General features: G+C 43.6%; 1 protein-coding gene across 1 annotated transcript in view; it reads left to right on the top strand.

Annotated features, from left to right (window-relative positions):
• Positions 1-24,282, top strand: part of LOC140738125 (uncharacterized) — a 112,100-nt gene that overhangs the window by 59,414 nt on the left and 28,404 nt on the right. Inside the window, exons 7-8 of the mRNA XM_073065275.1 lie at positions 5,571-5,678; positions 13,986-14,071. Of these exons, the coding sequence (XP_072921376.1) occupies positions 5,571-5,678; positions 13,986-14,035 (158 nt within the window). The 3' untranslated portion in view covers positions 14,036-14,071. The remainder of the gene's footprint in view (positions 1-5,570; positions 5,679-13,985; positions 14,072-24,282) is intronic.

The raw sequence follows: 24,282 nt of genomic DNA on the forward strand, positions 1-24,282 counted from the left end.
ACCATATGCCAATTTGCATGTGGCTCAGGTAGTAATCTAGAGATTACTACCTTTTTGGTTCTGCTTTTTAATTTAGTCCCCAGCAGCTCAAATTCCCTCAGCAGAACCTCTTTCCTTGTTCTACCTATGTCGTTGGTACCCACATGGACCATAACAATTAGATCTTTCCCCTCCCAATGCAAATTCCTCTGCAGGTCAGATAAGATGGTCCGAACCCAGGCACCAGGCAGGTAACTCAGCCTTTGGTTTGCTCTATCCTCACAATAAAGAACTCTGTCTATTCCCCTGACTATACTATCCCCAATTACCACTACATTTCTCTTCTTTTCCCCTTCTTGAATCGTTCCCTGAACCACAGTTTACTGTTAGGTTGCTCATCCTTCCTACAACCCCAACCCTCATCCACACAGGGAGCAAGAGTCTCAGTCCTGTTGGACAAGCTCATGAGCTGAGGTTCCTCCAGCACTGTCTCTTGAATCCCACTACCTCCATCACTCACAGTCATACCCTCTTGTCCCTGACCACAGACCAAATTTGAGGCAACTAATAGACAATAGAAAATAGACAATAGGTGCAGAAGTAGACCATTCAGCCCTTCGAGCCTGCACCACCATTCTGAGATCATGGCTGATCATCTACTATCAATACCCGGTTCCTGTCTTGTCCCCATATCACTTGATTCCCCTATCCATAAGATACCTATCTAGCTCCTTCTTGAAAGCATCCAAAGAATTGGCCTCCACTGCCTTCTGAGGCAGTGCATTCCACACCTCCACAACTCTCTGGGAGAAGAAGTTTTTCCTTAACTCTGTCCTAAATGACCTACCCCTTATTCTCAAACCATGCCCTCTGGTACTGGACTCTCCCAGCATCTGGAACATATTTCCTGCCTCTATCTTGTCCAATCCCTTAATAATCTTATATGTTGCAATCAGATCCCCTCTCAATCTCCTTAATTCCAGTGTGTACAAGCCCAGTCTCTGTAACCTCTCTGCGTAAGACAGTCCGGACATCCCAGGAATTAACCTAGTGAATCTACACTGCACTTCCTCTACAGCCAGGATGTCCTTCCTTAACCCTGGAGACCAAAACTGTACACAATACTCCAGGTGTGGTCTCACCAGGGCCCTGTACAAATGCAAAAGGATTTCCTTGCTCTTGTACTCAATTCCCTTTGTAATAAAGGCCAACATTCCATTAGCCTTCTTCACTGCCTGCTGCACTTGCTCATTCACCTTCAGTGACTGATGAACAAGGACTCCTAGATCTCTTTGTATTTCTCCCTTACCTAACTCTACACCACTCAGATAATAATCTGCCTTCCTGTTCTTACTCCCAAAGTGGATAACCTCACACTTTTTCACATTAAACATCATCTGCCAAGTATCTGCCCACTCTCCCAGCCTATCCAAGTCACCCTGAATTCTCCTAACATCCTCATCACATGTCACACTGCCACCCAGCTTAGTATCATCAGCAAACTTGCTGATGTTATTCTCAATGCCTTCATCTAAATCGTTGATGTAAATCGTAAATAGCTGTGGTCCCAATACTGAGCCCTGTGGCACCCCACTAGTCACCACCTGCCATTCCGAGAAACACCCATTCACCGTTACCCTTTGCCTTCTATCTGCCAACCAGTTTTCTATCCATGTCAATATCTTCCCCCCAATGCCATGAGCTCTGATTTTACCCAACAATCTCCTATGTGGGACCTTATCAAATGCCTTCTGAAAATCGAGGTACACTACATCCACTGGATCTCCCTTGTCTAACTTCCTGGTTACATCCTCGAAAAATTCCAATAGATTAGTCAAGCATAATTTGCCCTTGGTAAATCCATGCTGGCTCGGCCCAATCCTATCACTGCTATCTAGATATGCCACTATTTCATCTTTAATAATGGACTCTAGCATCTTCCCCACTACTGATGTTAGGCTGACAGGACAATAGTTCTCTGTTTTCTCCCTCCCTCCTTTCTTAAAAAGTGGGATAACATTAGCCATTCTCCAATCCTCAGGAACTGATCCTGAATCTAAGGAACATTGGAAAATTCCAGAGCCACCTCCTTTAGTACCCTAGGATGCAGACCATTTGGACCTGGGGATTTGTTAGCCTTCAGTCCCATCAGTCTATTCATCACCGTTTTCTTCCTAATGTCAATCTGTTTCATTTCCTCTGTTACCCTATGTCCTTGGCCCATCCATACATCTGGGAGATTGCTTGTGTCTTCCCTAGTGAAGACAGATCTAAAGTACTTATTAAATTCTTCTGCCATTTCTCTGTTTCCCATAACAATTTCACCCAATTCATTCTTCAACGGCCCAACATTGTTCTTAACTATCTTCTTTCTCTTCACATACCTAAAAAAGCTTTTGCTATCCTCCTTTATATTCCTGGCTAGCTTGCGTTCGTACCTCATTTTTTCTCCCCGTATTGCCTTTTTAGTTCAGTTCTGTTGTTCCTTAAAAATTTCCCAATCATCTGTCTTCCCACTCACCTTAGCTCTGTCATACTTCTTTTTTTTTAATGCTATGCAATCTCTGACTTCCTTTGTTAACCACTGTGGCCCCTTTCCCCCCTTTGAATCCTTCCTTCTCCGGGGGATGAACTGATTTTGCACCTTGTGCATTATTCCCAAGAATACCTGCCATTGCTGTTCCACTGTCTTTTCTGCTAGGATATCTGTCCATTTAACTTTGGCCAGCTCCTCCCTCATGGCTCCATAGTCTCCTTTGTTCAACTGCAACACTGACACCTCCGATCTGCCCTTATCCTTCTCAAATTGCAGATAAAAACTTATCATATTATGGTCACTGCCTCCTAATGGCTCCTTTACTTCAAGATCGCTTATCAAATCCTGTTCATTACACAAGACTAAGTCCAGAATAGCCTTGTCCCTGGTCGGCTCTCGTACAAGCTGTTCCAAGAATGCATCCCGTAGGCACTCTACAAACTCCCTATCCTGGGGTCCAGCACCAACCTCCCAGTTCACCTGCATGTTGAAATCCCCCGTAACTACTGCAACATTACCTTTGCCACATGCCAATGTTCAACTTGCACCCAATATCCATGCTACTGTTTGGGGGCCTGTAGACTAATCTAATGGGGTGACTACCTCAGGGAACTCTCCCCCTCCCTGATGTGCCGCAGTGTTTGAAGCTCAGACTCCAGGTCATCAACTTTGAGCCTGAGTTCCTTGAGCAGCCAACACCTGCTGCAGATCTGGTCACCAGGAACCACACTGGGGTTTACCAGCTCCCACATCATGCAGCTACAGCACATCTCCTGATCCTGCGTCATCCCTACTTTATTTAATTAGCTGTAATTTAGTGACTTTTTATTCAAAGCCTTACCTGCTACTTACCTATGCCTCCTTGCCAAAGCCTCAAGTTCCCACTCCTACATTGGTCGCCTCACACAATGGCCATTCTGATTTGACCCTGCTTTACTTTTATTTGCTCCTGCTAATGAATTGTGAATCAATTGGTCCTTCACTAATGCGCCGATCCCCGCAAAACATTCCTATTTTAAACTCTACCCCCCGACCTGTGCGAAGCTCTCTCTCTCTCTTTGAATTGATTGATCCACTGCTAATGCAGGTAGGTAGTGCTGAGGAAGCAATGCAATTGCAGGACTTAGACAAATTGGAAAACTGGGTAAAAGAGTAGCAGATGGAATACAGTGTTGGGAAATGTACGATCATGCATTTTGGTAAAAGGAATAGTGCAGATTATTATCTGAATGGGGAGAAAGTTCAAGCATTAGAGGTGAAGAGGGACTTGTGAGTCCTCGTGCAAGACTCCTGTACCATATAGCCTACTGTATTATATGGGACTATTTTATGTCGTAGTAACACATTATTGAGCATGCGCTATTGGGTGCGTTTTGATCTGTATATATGTGTTCAGTTCAGATTCTGCCAGTAAAGAAGCATGAAACTTAGTTCCAGTCTCTAGCATTTTTATTAATGATATTGTTGTGTAAATGGCCACATACACAACAACTCCCATATGCTAATATATAGGTTGAGCTTGTGGTTAAAAATAGGCAAATGTTGGCATTTATTTCAAGATAAATAGAATATAAAAGTTAGGAGATAATGCTGAGGCTATAGAAAGACACTAGTCAGGCTCTGCTTGGAGTATTGTCAATAGTTTTGGGTCCCATATCTCAGAACGGATGCGATGTCATTCAAGACCATCCAGAGGAGGTTCACAAGGATTATATAGGTCAGTTGTGGAGAGCGCCCTCTTCTTTGTGGTGGCGTGTTGGGGAGGAAGCATTAAGAAGAGGGACGCCTCACGTCTTAATAAGCTGGTAAGGAAGGCGGGCTCTGTCGTGGGCAAAGTACTGGAGAGTTTAACGTCGGTAGCTGAGCGAAGGGCGCTGAGTAGGCTACGGTCAATTATGGATAACTCTGAACATCCTCTACATAGCACCATCCAGAGACAGAGAAGCAGTTTCAGCGACAGGTTACTATCGATGCAATGCTCCTCAGACAGGATGAAGAGGTCAATACTCCCCAATGCCATTAGGCTTTACAATTCAACCGCCAGGACTTAAGAACCTTTTAAAAGCTATTATTAATGCTTTTTGAGATAGTGATTTAGATGCATATCATATTTTTTACTGAGTTAAGTATTGTATGTAATTAGTTTTGCTACAACAAGTGTATGGGACATTGGAAAAAAAGTTGAATTTCCCCATGGGGATGAATAAAGTATCTATCTATCTATCTATCTATCTATCTAATTCTGGGAATGGGGTTAAGATATGAGGAGCATTTGGCAGCTTTGGGCCTGTAATCACTGGAATTTAGAAGAATATGTGGGGATCTCATTGAAACCTTCCTAATGTTGAAAGGAATGGTTAAGGTGAATATGAATGTGGAGAGCACTTTTCCTGTGGTGGGAGTATCCGGAACTAGAGAATCTGTAGGTTGCTCTACTGTAATAATAAAGTATGTCTGTCTGTCTGTCTGCAGACCACAGTGGAAGACAAATCCGTGGGTATACTTAAAGCAGAAGTTGATAGTTTCTTATTGGTCAGGGCATCAAAGGATATGGTGAGAAGATAGGAGTGTGGGATTGAGTGAGATCCAGGATCAGCCATGAAGAAATGGGCTGAATGGCCTAATTCTGCTCCTGTCTTATGGAACATGAACCAATCTTCATTGAGGGATTAGCTGTGGAGAGAATGAGAAATTTCAAGTTCTTGGGTATCAATATCGCTGGAGACTTCTCCTGGACATAAACATATTCTTTACGTAGCTGTAAAGAAGGCAGGACAATTGCTATATTTCATTGGGAGTTCGAGGAGATTTGATATGTCACCAGAAACACTCACAAATTTCTCCAGATATACTGGAGAGCATTCTAACAGGCTGCATCACCATCTGGTATGGGGGAGCGAATTCACAGGATCAAAGTAAGCTGCAGAGAGTTGTTAAATTAGTCAGCTTCAACATGGTCACTAGCCTATTTAACCTTGCATTTGAGTTCTATCAGAGAAATATTAATATGATCAGTTCCTCATTTTAACCAACAATATGTGTTCTATCCCAACAGTTAAAGTATGCCAGTATCCCATAAGCCAAACATCAGGAAATGCTACCTCTGCAGCAGTGGTCTATGTATTTATTTTAGGATTAATATTCATCCTGTTTACCAAATACAGTGAGTACTTATTTTGATGTCAATTAATGTCGTGACATTTCCAGAAAAGGGTTTTATAATGCAGATCAGCTTATATGTTCTTTGCCTGATGTCGTATTTATTCCAATATTATTTAAAGATTTGACACACAGGGTTCTTTATCCTATGAGCACCCAGGACGGTTTTCACCCTTTAATACTTTACCCATAAAATATTTGCCACAAATTGCTCCATATCTTAAATCTAAGAAAGAACTTAATCCATTAAAACTGTGGCCTATTGCATCTTATTTGCACGTGGCCAAATGGTTAAGGCTGGCAATCTGAAGGTTGTTAGTTCGAGCCTCATCTGAGGCAACATGTGTGTCCTTGAGCAAGGCACTTAACCACACACTGCTCCTGCATGTTTATAGCCCAGTGGTAGCAGTTGGTGAAGTATGGACTAGACAAGACAGCCAATAAACCTTCAGACATAATTGCAAGTAATTAGTTCTGCATATGTTGAAAGATTGGAGCGACTGGGCTTGTATACACTGGAACTTAGCAGGATGAGAGGGGATCTGATTGAAACACATAAGATTATTAAGGGATTGGACACACTGGAGGCAGGATCATGTTCACGCTGATGGGTGAGTCCAGAACTAGAGGCCACAGTTTAAGAATGGGGGTAGGCCATTTAGAACAGAGATGCGGAAAAACTTTTTCACCCAGAGAGTGGTGGATATGTGGAATGCTCTGCCCCAGAAGGCAGAAGGAAGCTAAGTCTCTGGATGCATTCAAGAGAGAGTTAGATAGAGCTCTTATAGATAGCGGGGTCAAGGGATGGGGTGAGGGCAGGAACGGGATACTGATTGTGTATGATCAGCCATGATCGCAGTGAATGGTGGTGCTGGCTAGAAGGGCCGAATGGCCTACTCCTGCACCTACTGTCTATTGTCTATTGTCTATTATCAACTACGTATAGTTTCTGTTTCTCCCAGGAATGAGGAATCATTAAATTTGATGTCTTGCAGCTTAAGTACATTGCAATACATAATTTTAAAAAATCTATAAATTACAATAAGAAATAGATATAAAAAGTTAGATTAAGTAGTGCAAAAAGAAAGTGAAAAAATAGTGAGGTAGTATATGTGGGTTTATTGTCCATTCAGAAATCCAATGGCAGAGGTGTAGAAGCTGATCCTGAAACATGGAGTATGTGGTTTCAGGCTTCTTGATGATAGCAATGAGAAGAATGTGTATCCAGGGTGATGGGGGCCCTTAATGATGGATGCCTCCTTTTTGAGGCATCGCCTTTGGAAGTTGTCCTCAGTGATGGGGAGGCTAGTGCCCATGATGGAGCTGCCCGAGTTTACTGCTTTCTGTGGCTTTTTCCAACCCTGTGCAGTGGCCCCTCCATGCCAGATGATGTGAATAGTCCCCACAGAACTGATAGTTGTTGCTCTTGTCCTTGACAGTAGATCTGTTGGTTTTTGTATCTTAGAGATGGCAGTTGTGGTGCAGTGCTGACAAAGTGTGTAAGGTGCTCCAAATCATCTACTGGAACAGCTCAGCACTTCGACCTGTATTTGTCGGGGTAGGACAGAGATGGTCAGAGTTTTGGCTCAACACCATGCTTCAAGAGTTATTGTTGGATCTATCTCCACCACTTAAATGAGGATAACATCTGAATGGAGTGTGAAACAGCACTTTCTCACTGACTGCGCTTTGAGGAGCAGAGAGCAAACTATAGAGCAAACTTTAAATTGGTATTCTGGTCAGCACAGAGGTGCTAGCTAAAGATGAGGTTCTTGTGCTGTTGTTCGATGGATCTGGCCTGTCATTCAATCTGACCATGGCTGATCTCCCCAGCTTTGCCTAGAGCCCTCAACCTTTCAAAAGTGAATCTACTTATTTAAATAACCAAAATGATCTGGCCTGCACAACCTCTGGGGTAGAAATTCTAGACATTCACCATCCTCTGTGAGAGAAGAGGTACCTCCACACCCCAATTTCAAATGACTGCCCCATAACCTTGTGACTATGTGACCTTGTTCAGGGCTTTCCCACCAGTGGAAACATCTTAAAGAGAAAATCTGCAGGTGCTGGAGATCCAAGCAACACACAAAATTCTGGAGGTACTCAGCAGGCCAGGCAGTATCTATGGAAAAAAGTATCATCAACGTTTTGGGCCAAGATCCTTTGGCAGGACTGGAGGAAAAAAAGCTGAGGGTAGATTTAAAAGGTGGGTGTGATGGGAGAGAGAAACACCAGGTGAAAGGTGAACCCTGAAGGGAGAAGGATGAAGTAAAGAGCTGGGAAGTTGATAGGTGAAAGAAATATAGAGCTGGAGAAGGGGGGAGTCTGACAGAAGGCCATAGAAGAAAGAAAAGGGGGGAGGAACACCAGGAGGTGGTGCTGGGCTGGCAAGGAGATGAGGTGAGAGAGGGAAAAGGGGATGGGAAATGGTGAAGGGGTGAGTGGGGTGTGGTCGTTAACAAAAGTTCGAGAAATCGATGTTCATGTCATCAGGTTGGAGGCTACCCAGTATATAGTTCCTCCAACCTGACTGCAGTCTCATCGCAACAGCAGAGGAGGCCATGGATTGACATGTCAGAATGGGAATGGGAAGTAGAATCAAAATGGGTGGCCACTAGGAAATCCCATGTCTTCTGGTGAATGGAGTGTAGGTACTTGGGGAAGTGGTCTCCCAATCTACGTCGGGATCTCTGGTCTTCTGCCTGCTCCAGATCTTCTCATTGCCACTTCCAATAGGATATTAACTATCTCGACTTCAACACGCAATTCCAACGTCACCCTTACGAACGCTTTGCTCTCCACACACTCCGCACTAACCCTAACCTCACCACTGCAGATAAAGGGAGTGCTGTAGTAATCTGGCAGACTAACCTCTACCTTGCTGATGGCCAGTGACAATTCTCAGATACCTCCCTCTTACTTACCCTTCATACAGGACCCTACCAAGGAGTACCAGGCCATTGTCTCCCACACCATTGCTAACCTTATTGGCTCTGGGGATATCCCATTCACTGCCACAAATCTCATAGTTCCTATACCCCGCACCTCTCGTTTTTACTTCCTACCCAAGATCCACAAACCTGCTTGTCCAAATATTCCTGTTGCTTCTGCTTGTTCCTACCCCACTGAACTCATATCTGCATACATCAACTTTGTTTTATTCCTTCCCCCGCCCCCCTACTGTTCAGTCCCTCCTAACTACATCTGTGATGCTTCACATGCTCTGGATCTTTTCAATGATTTCAAGTTCCCTGACCCCATCATCTTGTTTTCACTCTGAATGTTCAGTCCTATACACCTCCAACCCCCAACAGGAAGACCTCAAAGCTCTCCAATTCTTTCCGGACACCAGACCCAACCAGTTCCCCTCCACCACCACTCTCCTGCATCTAGTGGAACTTGTCCTCACTCTTAATGATTTCTCTTTTGGCTCCTCCCACTTCCTTCAAACAAGAAGTGTAGCCGTGGGCACTCACGTGAGTCCCAGAAATGCCAACTATGTGGAACAGTCAATGTTCCAAGCCTACACTGGTGTATGTCCCTAGCTTTTCCTACGCTACATCAATGACTGCATTGGTGCTGCTTCCTGCACTTATGTGGAACTTCTCGACTTCATCAACTTTGCCTCCAACTTCCACCCTGCCCTCCAATTAACCTGCTCCATTTCTAACACCTCCTTCCCATTTCTAGATCTCACTGACTCTATCTCTGGAGACAGCTTATCTACTGATGTCTATTATAAACTCACAGACTCCAGCTACCTGGTCTACACCTCTTCCCGCTCTGTTACTTGTAAAAACTGCATCCCTTTCTCTCATTTCCTCTGTCCCTGCCGCATCTACTCTCAGGATGAGACTTTTCATTCAAACTCCGCCCCCATCTAAACCCCTTGCTCTAGGGAGATACCAATTGATATTTGAGGAATTAAAATCTCCCATCATGACAGCTCGGTTATTATTACACCTTTCCATGATCTGTTTCCCTATCTGCTCCTCGATATCCCTGTTACTATTGGGTGGTCTATAAAAAACACCCAGTAAAGTTATTAACCCCTTCCTGTTCCTAACCTCCACCCACAGAGACTCCGTAGACAATCCCTCCATGGCATCCACCTTGTCTGTAGCCGTGACATTATCTCTGATCAACAGTGCCAGGCCTCCACCTCTTTTGCCTCCCTCCCTGTCCTTTCTGAAAGATCTAAAACTCGGCACTTGAAATAAACATTCCCATCCCTGAGCCATCCAAGTCTCTGTAATAGAAACATAGAAACATAGAAAATAGGTGCAGGAGTAGGCCATTTGGCCCTTCGAGCCTGATCATCCAACTCAAAACCCTGTACCTGCTTTCCCTCCATACCCCTTGATCCCTTTAGCCACAAGGGCCATATCTAACTTCCTCTGAAGTATAGCCAATGAACCGGCCTCATCTGTTTCCTGTGGCAGAGAATTCCACAGATTCACCACTGTCTGTGTGAAGAAGTTTTTCCTCATCTCGGTCCCAAAAGACTTCCCCTTTATCCTTAAACTGTGACCCCTCATTCTGGACTTCCCCAACATCAGAAACAATCTTCCTGCATCTAGCCTGTCCAATCCCTTTAGAATTTTATACATTTCAATAAGATCCCCCCTCAATCTTCTAAATTCCAGTGAGTATAAGCCTAGTCGATCCAGTCTTTCTTCATATGAAAGTCCTGCCATCCCAGGAATCAATCTGGTGAACCTTCTTTGTATTCCCTCTATTGCAAGAATGTCTTTCCTCAGATTAGGGGACCAAAACTGCACACAATACTCTAGGTGTGGTCTCACCAAGGCCTTGTACAACTGCAGTAGAACCTCCCTGCTCCTGTACTCAAATCCTTTTGCTATGAATGCCAACATACAATTTGCCTTTTTCACCGCCTGCTGTACCTGCATGCCCACCTTCAATGACTGGTATACAATGACACCCAGGTCTCGTTGCTCCTCCCCTTTTCCTAATCGGCCACCGTTCAGATAATAATCTGTTTTCCTGTTCTTGCAACCAAAGTAGATAACCTCACGTTTATCCACATTAAATTGCATCTGCCATGAATTTGCCCACTCAACTAACCTATCCAAGTCACCCTGCATCCTCTTAGCATCCTCCTCACAGCTAACACTGCCGCCCAGCTTCGTGTCATCCGCGAACTTGGAGATGCTGCATTTAATTCCCTCATCTAAATCATTAATATATATTGTAAACAACTGGGGTCCCAGCACTGAGCCTTGCGGTACCCCACTAGTCACTGCCTGCCATTCTGAAAAGGTCCCGTTTACTCCCACTCTTTGCTTCCTGTCTGCCAACCAATTCTCTATCCACCACATCATATCTCCAAGTACTGATCCACGCTCTAAGCTCATCTGCTTTATTCACAACACTCCTTGCATTAAAATAGAAAGATCTCAAACTGTCCGTCTGAGTGTGTCCCTTCTCTTTCACCTGCCTATCCTCCCTCACACGCTGTCTCCAACTTTTCTCTATTTGTGAGCCAACCTCCTCTTCTCCAGTCTCTTCAGTTAAGTTCCAACCCCCGCCAACAATTCTAGTTTAAACTCTCCCCAGTAGCCTTAGCAAACCTCCCCACCAGGATATTAGTCCCCCTGGGATTCTAATGAAACCCATCCTTTTTGTACAGGTTACACCTGCCCCAAAAGAGGTCCCAATGATCCAGAAAACTGAATCCCTGCCCCCTGCTCCAATCCCTCAGCCACACATTTAACCTCCAACTCATTCTATTCCTTCACTCACTGTCATGTTTTCTGTCCTCTCCTTTCAGACTCCCCCTTCTCCAGCCCTGTATCTCTTTCACCAATTAATTTCCCAGCTCTTTACATCATCCCTCTCCCTCCCAGTTTCAACCATCACATTGTGTATCTCTTTCCCCTCCCCTACTTTTAAATCTACTCATCTGTTTTTCTCCAGTCCTGCCGAAGGGTCTTGGCTCAAAATGTTGACTGTACTTTTTTCCATAGATACTGCCTGGCCTGCTGAGTTCTTCTAGCATTTATGCGTGTTGCAGTAGAAACATCTTTCCTATCAGGCCTCACGGTAACATTTCAGTACAATCTTCCCTCATTCGTCCAAGTTAGAAACAGAAAACCTACAGCATAATACAGGCCCTTCAGCCCACAATGCTGTGCTGAACATGTCCTTACCTGGGGTATGTTCCAAAGAATATGCACCTAAATTGTTTAGCTGCTTGTAGATCATAAGGTCATATCATGAAATATAAGATACAGGAGCAGAATGAAGCCATTCATCCGATGGAGCCTGTTCCACAAATCCATCATCGCTGATTTATTAACCCTCTCAGCCCCATTTTCCTGCCTTTTCCCTGTACTCTCTGATGCACTTACTAATGAAGAACCTATTGAGCTGCATTTTAAATATACTTAATGAGTTAGCCTCCACATCTGTCTGTGGCAATGAATTCCACAGATTGCACTCCCTTTGGCTAATGGAATTCCTCCTCAGCCCTGTTTGAAATAGATGTCCTTGAAATTTGGGGCTTTGCTCTCTAGTCCTAGGTTCCCCCACTATAAAAAAGATGCTCTCTACATCCACTCAATCTAGGGCTTTCAATATTCGATAGGTTTCAATGAGATCCTCACCCTCATGCTTCCACACTCCAATGAGAAGAGGTCCAGAGACTATAAATACTCCTCATACATTGGCCTTTTCATTCTCAGCATCATTCTCATAAACCACCTCTAGACCCTTCCAATGCCAGCATATTCTTTCTCAAATAAGGGTCCCAAAATGTTTACAGTACTCCAAGTGTGGACAGATCAATGCCTGGTAAAGCTTCAGATTTACTTCCTTGCTCTATGTGATAATGAACCTAATTCTGAAATTTCCTGTGGTAATATGGTTTGTTTGATTAGATGCTGGAATTTCCTGTGTTAATATGGAATGTCTGATTGGATTCTGAAATTTTCCATGTAAATATAGGTTGTTTGACAGGACTCTGAAATTTTCAGTGTAATTATAGAACATAGAATAGTGCAGCACATTACAGGCCCTTCAGCCCACAATGTTGTGCTGACCCTCAAACCCTGCCTCTCATATAACCCCCCACCTTAAATTCCTCCATATACCTGTCTAGTAGTCTCTTAAACTTCACTAGTGTATCTGCCTTCACCACTGACTCAGGCAGTGCATTCCACGCACCAACCACTCTCTGAGTGAAAAACCTTCCTCTAATATCCCCCTTGAACTTCCCTCCCCTTACCTTAAATCCATGTCCTCTTGTCCTCTTGTACTGAGCAGAGGTGCCCTGGGGAAGAGGCGCTGGCTGTCCACTCTGTCTATTCCTCTTAATATACCTCTATCATGTCTCCTCTCATCCTCCTCCTCTCCGAAGAGTAAAGACCTAGCTCCCTTAATCTCTGATCATAATCCATACTCTCTAAACCAGGCAGCATCCTGATAAATCTCCTCTGTACCCTTTCCAATGCTTCCACATCCTTCCTATAGTGAGGCAACCAGAACTGGACACAGTACTCCAAGTGTGCCCTAACTAGAGTTTTATAGAGCTGCATCATTACATCGCGTCCCTTAAACTCTATCTCCTGACTTATGAAAGCTAACACCCCACAAGCTTTCGTAACTACCCTATCTACCTGTGAGGCAACTTTCAGGGATATGTGGACATGTACCCCCAGATCCCTCTGCTCCTCCACACTACCAAGTATCCTGCCATTTACTTTGTACTCTGCCTTGGAGTTTGTCCTTCCGAAGTGTACCACCTCATACTTCTCCAGGTTTAACTCCATCTGCCACTTCTCAGCCCACTTCTGCATCCTATCAATGTCTGTCTGCAATCTTTGACAATCCTTTACACTATCTACAACACCACCAACCTTTGTGTCGTCTGCAAACTTGCTAACCCACCCTTCTACCCCCACATCCATTATGGGTTGTCTGATTGAATTCTGAAATTTCCCGTGTAAATACAGATTGTCTGATTACATTCTGAAATTTCCCATGTAAATATGGGTTGTCTGACTGAATTCTGAAATTTCCCGTGTAAATATTGATTGTCTGACTGGATTCTGAAATTTCCCGTGTAAATATTGATTGTCTGACTGGATTCTGAAATTTCCTATGGCAATATGGTTCAGAGGCTAAAGTCCTGGTTGTCACCTGTCAGTGAACAATTGCTGAAAGTCATCATCTCACACAAGTCCAAACCATTAGAGTAAAGAAAGTAAAAGCCTGAAGCTGTTGATCTGTTAATCTCCATAATGGCCATGAATCCCACATTAATGCGATCTCTATGTTTTCTTCACAGTGAAGTCCTGGAATCAAGTTCGGAAACTGAGCAGAGTGTCATTGAGATGATTTCTTATGCTCTAAAACCCTGTGTGCTGTTGTGAGGTAATTAAGGTGTTTACAAGGGCTTGGCAGTACCACCCTTTGCCTAAAGAAATTTTTCAGCACCTCTGTTTTGAAAGGGTGCCACACTATCCTGAGGCCGTGGCCTCTTGCCCTAGATCCTCCCACTATGGGAAACATCCTTTCCATATCTACTCTGTCTAGGCCTTTCAACATTCAAAAGGTTTCAATGAGATATCCCCTCATCCTTCTGAATTTCAGTCAGTACAGACTCAGAGCCATCAAACCTTCCACAGTTGATAACCCTTTTATTCCTGGAATCAACCTTGTGAACCCCCTTTGGACCCTCTCCAATGCCAGCATATCTTTTCAGATGAGGGGCCCACAACTTCACAATACTCAAGGTGGGGCCTCACTAGTGCCTTATAAAGCCTCAGCATCATATCCTTGCTCTTGTATTTTAGACCTCTTGAACTAAATGCTAACATTGCATTTGCCTTCCTTACCACCAACTCATCCTGCAAGTTAACTTTTAGAGTGTTCCATACAAGGACTCCCAAACCCCTTTGCATCTCAGATTTTTAGATTTTCTCCCCACTTAGAAAATATTCTGCACATTTATTTCTACCACCAAAGTGCATGACCATGCATTTTCCAACATTACAGATCATAGAACATAGAAACATAGAACATACAAAAACCTACAACACAATACAGGCCCTTCGGCCCACAAAGTTCTGCCAAACATGTCCCTACCTTAGAAATTACTAGGCTTACCCATAGCCCTCTATTTTTTATGCTCCATGTACCTAGCCAAAAGTCTCTTAAAAGACCCTATCGTATCCACTTGCACAACCTTTGCCAACAGCCCATTCCACACAGTCACCACTTTCTGCATAAAAAACTTACCCCTGATATCTCCTCTGTACCTACTCCCAAGCACCTTAAACCTGTGTCCTCTTGTGGAGTCACTTCAGCCCTGGGAAAAAGCCTCTGACGATCCACATGATCAATGCCTCTCATCATCTTATACACCTCTATCAGGTCACCTCTCATCCTGCGCCACACCAAGGAGAAAAGGCCGAGTTCACTCAACCTGTTTTCATAAGGCATGCTCCCCAACCCAGGCAACAACCTAGTAAATCTTTTCTGCACCCGTTCTATGGTTTCCACATTCCTCCTGTAGTGAGGCGATCAGAACTGAGCACAGTACTCCAAGTGGGGTCTGACCAGGGTCCTATATAGCTGCAACATTACCTGTCCGCTCCTAAATTCAATTGCACGATTGATGAAGGTCAATACACTGTATGCCTTCTTAACCACAGAGTCAACCTGTGCAGCTGCTTTGAGCGTCCTTTAGACTCATACCCTAAGATCCCTCTGATCCTCCACACTGCTAAGAGTTTTACCATTAATACTATATTCTGCCATCATATTTGACCTACCAAAATGAACCTCTTCACACTTAACTGGGTTGAACTTCATCTGCCACTTCTCAGCCCCATTTTGCAACCTATCAATGTCCCGCTGTAACCTCTGTCAGCTGTCCACACTATCCACAACACCCCCAACCTTTGTGTCATCAGCAAGCTTATTAACCCATCCCTCCACTTCCTCATCCAGGTCATTTATAATAATCATGAAGAGTAAGGGCCCCAGAACAGATCCCTGAGGCACACCACTGCACATCGACCTCCATGTAGAACATGACCCGTCTACAACCACTCTTTTGCCTACTGTGGACAAGCCAGTTCTGGATCCACAAAGCAATGTCCCCTTGGATCCCATGCCTCCTTACTTTCTCAATAAGCCATGCATGGGGTACCTAATCAAATGCCTTGCTGAAATCCATATACACTACATCTACTGCTCTTCCTTCATCAATGTGTTTAGTCACATCCTTAAAAAACTCAATCACGCTCATAAGGCATGACATGCCCTTGACAAAGCCATGCTGACTATTCCTAATCTTATTATACCTCTCCAAATGTTCATAAATCCTGCCTCTCAGGATCTTCTCCATCAACTTACCAACCACTGAGGTAAGATTCACTGGTGTATAGTTTCCTGGGCTATCTCTACTCCCTTTCTTGAATAATGGAACAACATCTGCAAACTTCCAATCCTCCGGAACCTCTCCCATCCCCAATGATGATGCAAAGATCATCGCCAGAGACTCAGCAATCTCCTCCCTCTCCTCCCACAGTAGCCTAGCATACATGTCATTCGGTCCCGGCGATTTATCCAAATTGATGCTTTCCAAAAGCTCCAGCACGTTTCTTTTCAGTCCTCAAGCTTTTCAGTCCGCTGCAAGTCATCACTACAATCACCAAGATCCTTTTCCATAGTGAACACTGAAGTATTCATTAAGTGCCTCTGCTATTTTCTCTGGTTCCATAAACACTTTCCCACTGTCGCACTTGATTGGTCCTATTCTTTCACGTCATATCCTCCTGCTCTTCACATACTTGTAGAATGCCTTGTATTTTTCCTTAATCCTGACCATCAAGGCCTTCTCATGGCCCCATTCTGGCTCTCCTAATTTCCTTCTTGAGCTTTTTCCTTTTAGCCTTATCATCTTCTATATCTCTAACATTACCTTGTTCTCTGAACCTTTCCTTTTCTTCTTGACTAGATTTACTACAGCCATTGTACACCACGTTTCCTGTACCCTACTGTACATAACTTCCCTGTCTCATTGGACCATATCTATGCAGAACTCCACACAAGTATTCCCTGAACATTTGCCACATTTCTTCTGTATCTTACCCTGAGAACCTCTGTTCCCAATTTAATCTTCGAGGTTCCCGCCTATAGCCTCATAATTCCCCTTACTCTAATTAAACACTTTTCTAACTTGTCTGTTCCTATCTCTCTCCAATGCTATTGTAAAGGAGATAGAATTATGATCACTCTCCAAAATGCTTTCCCACTGAGAGATCTGACATCTGACCAGGTTCATTTCCCAATAACAAATCAAGTACAGTCTCTCCTGTTGTAGACTTATCTACATATTGTGTCAAGATACCTTCCTGAACACACCTAACAAACTCCACCCCATCTAAATTTCTTGCTCTCAGGAGAGGCCAATTAATATTTGGGAAATTAAATCTCCCACTCAAACACCTTTCCAGGATCTGTTTCCTTATCTGCTCCTCAATATCCCTGTTACTATTGGGCGGGCTATAAAAACACCTAGTAAAGATATTGACCCCTTCCTGTTCCTAACCTCCACCCACAGACACTCCATAGACAATCCCTCCATGACATCCACCTTTTCTGCAGCTGTGACACTATCTCTGATCAACAGTGCCAGGTCCCCATCTCTTTTGCCTCCCTCCCTATCTGTTCTGAAACATCTAAAGCCTGGCACTTGAAGTAACCAATCCTGTCCCTGAGCCATCCAAGCCTCTGTAATGGCCACCACATCATATCTCTCTCAGTGGGAGAGCATTTTGGAGAGTGATCATAATTCTATCTCCTTTACAATAGCATTGGAGAGAGATAGGAACAGACAAGTTAGAAAAGTGTTTAATTAGAGTAAGGGGAATTTAGATCCACGCTCTAAGCTCATCCATTTTGTCTACAACACTCCCTGCATTAAAATAGACACAACTCAAGCCTTCTGTCTGAGCGTGTCCCTTCTCTATCACCTGCCTATCCTCCCTCACACACTGTCTCCTACTTTTCTCTGTTTGTGAGCCAACCTCCTCTTCCCCAGTCTCTTCAGTTTGGTTCCCACCCCCAACAATTCTAGTTTAAACTCTTCCCAGTAGCCTTAGCAAACCTACCCGCCAGGATATTTGTCCTCCTGGGATTCTAGTGCAACCCGTCCTTTTTGTACAGGTCACACCTGCCCCAAAAGAGGTCCCAATGATCCAGAAATCTGAATCCCTGTCCCCTGCTCCAATTCCTCAGCCATGCATTTATCCTTCACCTTATTCTATTCCTATACTTACTGTTGCGTGGCACACTTCACTTTATATTCCACTTGCCACTTTCTTGCCCATTCTTCCAATCAGTCTAAGTCCTTCTGCATCCTACCTGCTTCCTCAACACTACCTGCCCCTCCACCAATCTTCGTATCATCTGGAATCTTAGCAACAAAGCCATCTATTCCATCATCTAAATCATGTATATACAACATGAAAAGAAGTGGTCCCAACACCGACCCCTGCGGAACACCACTTGAGTTTTACATTTGTTATTATCTGTGGCCTTGAGACACTGAGAGAGAACGCCCTGCCTGGATCACAGGACCCTTTCTATCAGCACTGTTGCCCAAGGGGTTTGGGGCTTTGTCCTTAAACACTCATTCCCTCCATTATCCTGCATCATTAGTGTGTCGAGGATAAAGGTTGGCATTCATCCATGCATTTCCAAACATGGAGAATGAAAATAGGAGCAACACCCCCATGTACGAGACAGAGACACCCCCACTTACAAGACACAGACACCCCAACATCCGAGACAGACATCATCTAACTCAGTTATGGTGTCTTAGTGAAATGTGGACAGCTATGAGAGTAAGATGGAGACAGGACTGAGTGAAGACTTTTATTCAGAAATTCTTCTTCAGAGAACTGATTTTCCCTTCGTCTGCCATCGATGCTACTCTCACCCACATTCCTGCAAAATCTGATCTTAACCCATTCTACCTCTGCCAGAACAGACATTGAGTTCCAATTGTCTTTATCTACCACCTCACAAGAAGCTTCCACCATCTTTGGCTGCTGATAGGGCCACATATGAGTTCCAACGTAAAAGGTAAACAAAATCAAAAAAGGTGAATACAGGAGTAAAGGTGTTTTATTTGAATAAACTCAATGAACTTGTAGCACAGATTGGTAAGTATGATGTTGTAGGCATCATTGAATAATGGCTGAAAGATTATAGCTGGGAGTTAAATGTCCAAGGATACAAACTGTATCAAAAGGACTGGCAGGAAGGCAGAGGGGGTTAGCATGGCTCTGTTGGTAAAACATTGAATTAAGTCATTAGAAAGAGGTGACATAGGGTTGGAAGGTGTTGAATAGTTGTGGATAAAGCTAAGGAAATGCAAGAGTAAAAACTCCCTTATACAGATCCCCAAACTGCAGTAAGGATGTGGTCTACAAGTTATAACATGTACACCAAAAGAGCAATGTTACAATAACCATATAACAATTATAGCACGGAAACAAGCCATCTCGGCCCTTCTAGTCCGTGCTGAACGCTTACTCTCACCTAGTCCCACCACCCTGCACTCAGCTCATAACCCTCCATTCCTTTCCTATCCATATACCTATCCATTTTTTTTTTAAATGACAATATCGAACCTGCCTCTACCACTTCTACTGGAAGCTTGTTCCACACAGTTACCACTCTCTGAGTAAAGAAGTTCCCCTTGTGTTACCCCTAAACTTTTGCCCCTTAACTTTCAACTCATGTCCTCTTGTTTGAATGTCCCCTACTGTCAATGGAAAAAGCCTATCCACATCAACTCTACCTATCCCCATCATAATTTTAAATACCTCTATAAAGTTGCCCCTCAAACTTCTACGCTCTAAAGAATAAAGATCTAACTTGTTCGACCTTGTTCTCTAACTTGGGTGCTGAAACCCAGGTAACATTCTAGTAAATCTCCTCTGTACTCTCTCTATTTTGTTGACATCTTTCCTGTAATTCGGTGACCAGAACTGTACACAATACTCCAAATTTGGCCTCACCAATGCCTTGTACAATTTTAACATTACATCCCAACTCCTATACTCAATGCTCTGATTTATAAAGGCCAGCATACCAAAAGCTTTCTTCACCACCCTATCCACATGAGATTCCACCTTCAGGGAACTATGCACCATTTTTCCTAGATCACTCGGTTCTACTGCATTCCTCAATGCCCTACCATTTACCATATGTCCTATTTTGATTATTCCTACCAAAATGTAGCACCTCAAACTTATCAGCATTAACCTCCATCTGCCATCTTTCAGCCCACTCTTCTAACTGACCTAAATCTCTCTGCGCTTTGAAAACCTACTTCATTATCCACAACGCCACCTACCTTAGTATCATCTGCATACTTACTAATCCTATTTACCACCCCATCATCCAGATCATTAATGTATATGACAAGCAACATTGGACTCAGTACAGATCCCTGAGGCACACCACTAGTCACCGGCCTCCAACCTGACAAACAGTTATCCACCACTACTCTCTGGCATCTCCAATCTAGCCACTGTTGAATCCATTTTACTACTTCAATATTAATACCTAACGATTGAACCTTCCTAGCTAACCTTCCATGTGGAATCTTGTGAAAGGCCTCACTGAAGTCCATATAGACAACATCCACTGCTTTACCCTCATCAACTTTCCTAGTAACCTCTTCAAAAAATTCAATAAGATTTGTCAAACACGACCTTCCACCCACAAATCCATGTTGACTGTTCCTAATCAGACCCTGTCTATCCAGATAATTATATATAACCATCTCTAAGAATACTTTCCATTAATTTACCCACCACTGACGTCAAACTTACAGGCCAATAATTGCTACTTTTACTCTTAGAACCCTTTTTAAATAATGGAAACACATGAGCAATACTCCAATCCTCCAGCACCATCCCCATTTTTAATGACATTTGAAGTATTTCTGTCAAAGCCCCTGCTATTTCTACACTAACTTCCCTCAAAGTCCTAGGGAATATCCTGTCAGGACCCAGAGATTTATTGACTTTTATATTCCTTAAAAGTGCCAGTACTTCCTCTTCTTTAATCATCATAGTTTCCATAACTTCCCTACTTGTTTCCCTTACCTTACACAATTCAATATCCTTCTCCTTAGTGAATACCGAAAAAAAGAAATTGTTCATATTCTCCCCCATCTCTTTTGGCTCCACACATAGCTGTCCACTCTGATTCTCTAAGGGACCAATTTTATCCCTCACTGTCCTTTTGCTATTAATATAACTGTAGAAACCCTTTGGATTTATTTTCACCTTACTTGCCAAAGCAACCTCATATCTTCTTTTAGCTTTTCTAATTTCTTTCTTGAGATTCTTCTTATATTCTTTATATTCCTCGAGCACCTCATTTACTCCATGCTGCCTATATTTATTGTAGATCTCTCTCTTTTTCCGAAACAAGTTTCCAATATCCCTTGAAAACCCTGGCTCTCTCAAGCTTTTAACCTTTCCTTTCAACCTAACAGGAACATAAAGATTCTGTACCCTCAAAATTTCACCTTTAAATGACCTCCATTTCTCTATTACATCCTTCCCATAAAACAAATTGTCCCAATCCACTCCTTCTAAATCCTTTCGCATCTCCTCAAATTTAGCCTTTCTCCAATCAAAAATCTCAACCCTGGGTCCAGTCCTATTCTTCTCCATAATTATATTGAAACTAATGGCATTGTGATCACTGGACCCGAAGTGCTCCCCAACACATACATCCGTCACCTGACCTATCTCATTTCCTAACAGGAGATCCAACACTGCCCCTTCTCTAGTTGGTACCTCTATGTATTGCTGCAAAAAACTATCCTGCATTCATTTTACAAACTCCAAACTATCCAGCCCTTTTACAGAATGGGCTTCCCATTCTATATGTGGAAAATTAAAATCTCCCACAATCACAACATTGTGCTTACTACAAATATCTGCTATCTCCTTACAAATTTCTTACTCTAATTCTCGCTCCCCATTAGATGGTCTATAATACACTCCTCTAAGTGTTACTACACCTTGCCCATTCCTCAATTCCACCCAAATAGTCTCCCTAGACGAGCCCTCTAATCTATCCTGCCAGAGCACTGCTGTAATATTTTCTCTTGACAAGCAATCCAACACTTCTCCCTCTTTCCCCTCCGATTCTATCACACCTGAAGCAACGAAATCCAGGAATATTTAGTTGCCAATCACACCCATCCTGCAGCCATGTTTCACTAATAGCTACAACATCATATTTCCAAGTATCGATCCATGCTCTAAGCTCATCCACCTTTCTTATAATGCTCCTAGCATTAAAATAGATGCATTTAAGAAATTCTCCACCTCTTACTCTGTTTATCCCTAATGGTGCAAACAACTTTACTATCTTATTTTTCGTCCTTCTCCCCTACATCTTCGGTCTAAGCGCTCCCTTACTCTATCACCTGCCTATCCTCTCTCACACACTGTCTACAAGCTTTCTCTATCCTCACACACTGTCTACAAGCTTTCTCTATTCTCACACACTGTCTACGAGCTTTCGCTATTCTCACACTGTCTACCAGCTTTCTCTATTCTCACACACTGTCTACAAGCTTTCTCTATCCTCACACACTGTCTACAAGCTTTCTCTATTCTCACACACTGTCTACAAGCTTTCTCTATTCTCACACACTGTCTACAAGCTTTCTCTATTCTCACACACTGTCTACAAGCTTTCTCCATTCTCACACACTGTCTACAAGCTTTCTCTATTCTCACACACTGTCTACAAGCTTTCTCTATTCTCACACACTGTCTACAAGCTTTCTCTATTCTCACACACTGTCTACAAGCTTTCTCTATTCTCACACACTGTCTACAAGCTTTCTCTATTCTCACACACTGTCTACAAGCTTTCTCTATTCTCACACACTGTCTACAAGCTTTCTCTATCCTCACACACTGTCTACAAGCTTTCTCCATTCTCACACACTGTCTACAAGCTTTCTCTGTTCTCACACACTGTCTAAAAGCTTTCTCTATTCTCACACACTGTCTACAAGCTTTCTCTATTCTCACACACTGTCTACAAGCTTTCTCTATTCTCACACACTGTCTACTAGCTTTCTCTATTCTCACACACTGTCTACTAGCTTTCTCTATTCTCACACTGTCTACTAGCTTTCTCTATTCTCACACTGTCTACTAGCTTTCTCTATTCTCACACACTGTCTACAAGCTTTCTCTATTCTCACACACTGTCTACTAGCTTTCTCTATTCTCACACACTGTCTACGAGCTTTCTCTATTCTCACACCCTGTCTACGAGCTTTCTCCATTCTCACACACTGTCTACGAGCTTTCGCTATTCTCACACTGTCTACTAGCTTTCTCTATTCTCACACACTGTCTACAAGCTTTCTCTATTCTCACACTCTGACTACTAGCTTTCTCTATTCTCACACACTGTCTACAAGCTTTCTCTATTCTCACACACTGTCTATAAGCTTTCTCTATTCTCACACACTGTCTATAAGCTTTCTCTATTCTCACACACTGTCTATAAGCTTTCTCCATTCTCACACACTGTCTACAAGCTTTCTCTATTCTCACACACTGTCTACAAGCTTTCTCTATTCTCACACACTGTCTACAAGCTTTCTCTATTCTCACACACTGTCTACTAGCTTTCTCTATTCTCACACACTGTCTACTAGCTTTCTCTATTCTCACACACTGTCTACAAGCTTTCTCTATTCTCACACACTGTCTACTAGCTTTCTCTATTCTCACACACTGTCTACAAGCTTTCTCTATAATTATGGGATTGTAGTCAATAGTCATGGGATATTTCAATATGCAGGTAGATTGAGAAAAATCAGGCTCATGTGGGATTCCAAGAGGGAGGGATTTCTAGAATGCCTACAAAATGGCGGTATGTCCCAGGGTGCAGCCAGGCTGTAGTCAGTACCAACCCCACTGCTGGTATGTCCCAGGGTGCAGCCAGGCTGTAGTCAGTACCAACCCCACTGCTGTATGTCCCATGGTGCAGCCAGGCTGTAGTCAGTACCAACCCCACTGCCGGTATGTCCCAGTGTGCAGCCAGGCTGTTGTCAGTACCAACCCCACTGCTGGTATGTCCCAGGGTGCAGCCAGGCTGAAGTCAGTACCAACCCCACTGCCGGTATGTCCCAGGGTGCAGCCAGGCTGTAGTCAGTACCAACCCCACTGCCGGTATGTCCCAGGGTGCAGCCAGGCTGTAGTCAGTACCAACCCCACTGCTGGTATGTCCAGGGTGCAGCCAGGCTGTAGTCAGTACCAACCCCACTGCTGGTATGTCCCAGGGTGCAGCCAGGCTGTAGTCAGTACCAACCCCACTGCTGGTATGTCCCAGGGTGCAGCCAGGCTGTAGTCAGTACCAACCCCACTGCCGGTATGTCCCAGGGTGCAGCCAGGCTGTAGTCAGTACCAACCCCACTGCTGGTATGTCCAGGGTGCAGCCAGGCTGTAGTCAGTACCAACCCCACTGCTGGTATGTCCCAGGGTGCAGCCAGGCTGTAGTCAGTACCAACC

The sequence above is a fragment of the Hemitrygon akajei genome, chromosome 2 (genome assembly GCF_048418815.1).
Source record: "Hemitrygon akajei chromosome 2, sHemAka1.3, whole genome shotgun sequence".
Classification (NCBI taxonomy): Eukaryota; Metazoa; Chordata; class Chondrichthyes; order Myliobatiformes; family Dasyatidae; genus Hemitrygon; species Hemitrygon akajei.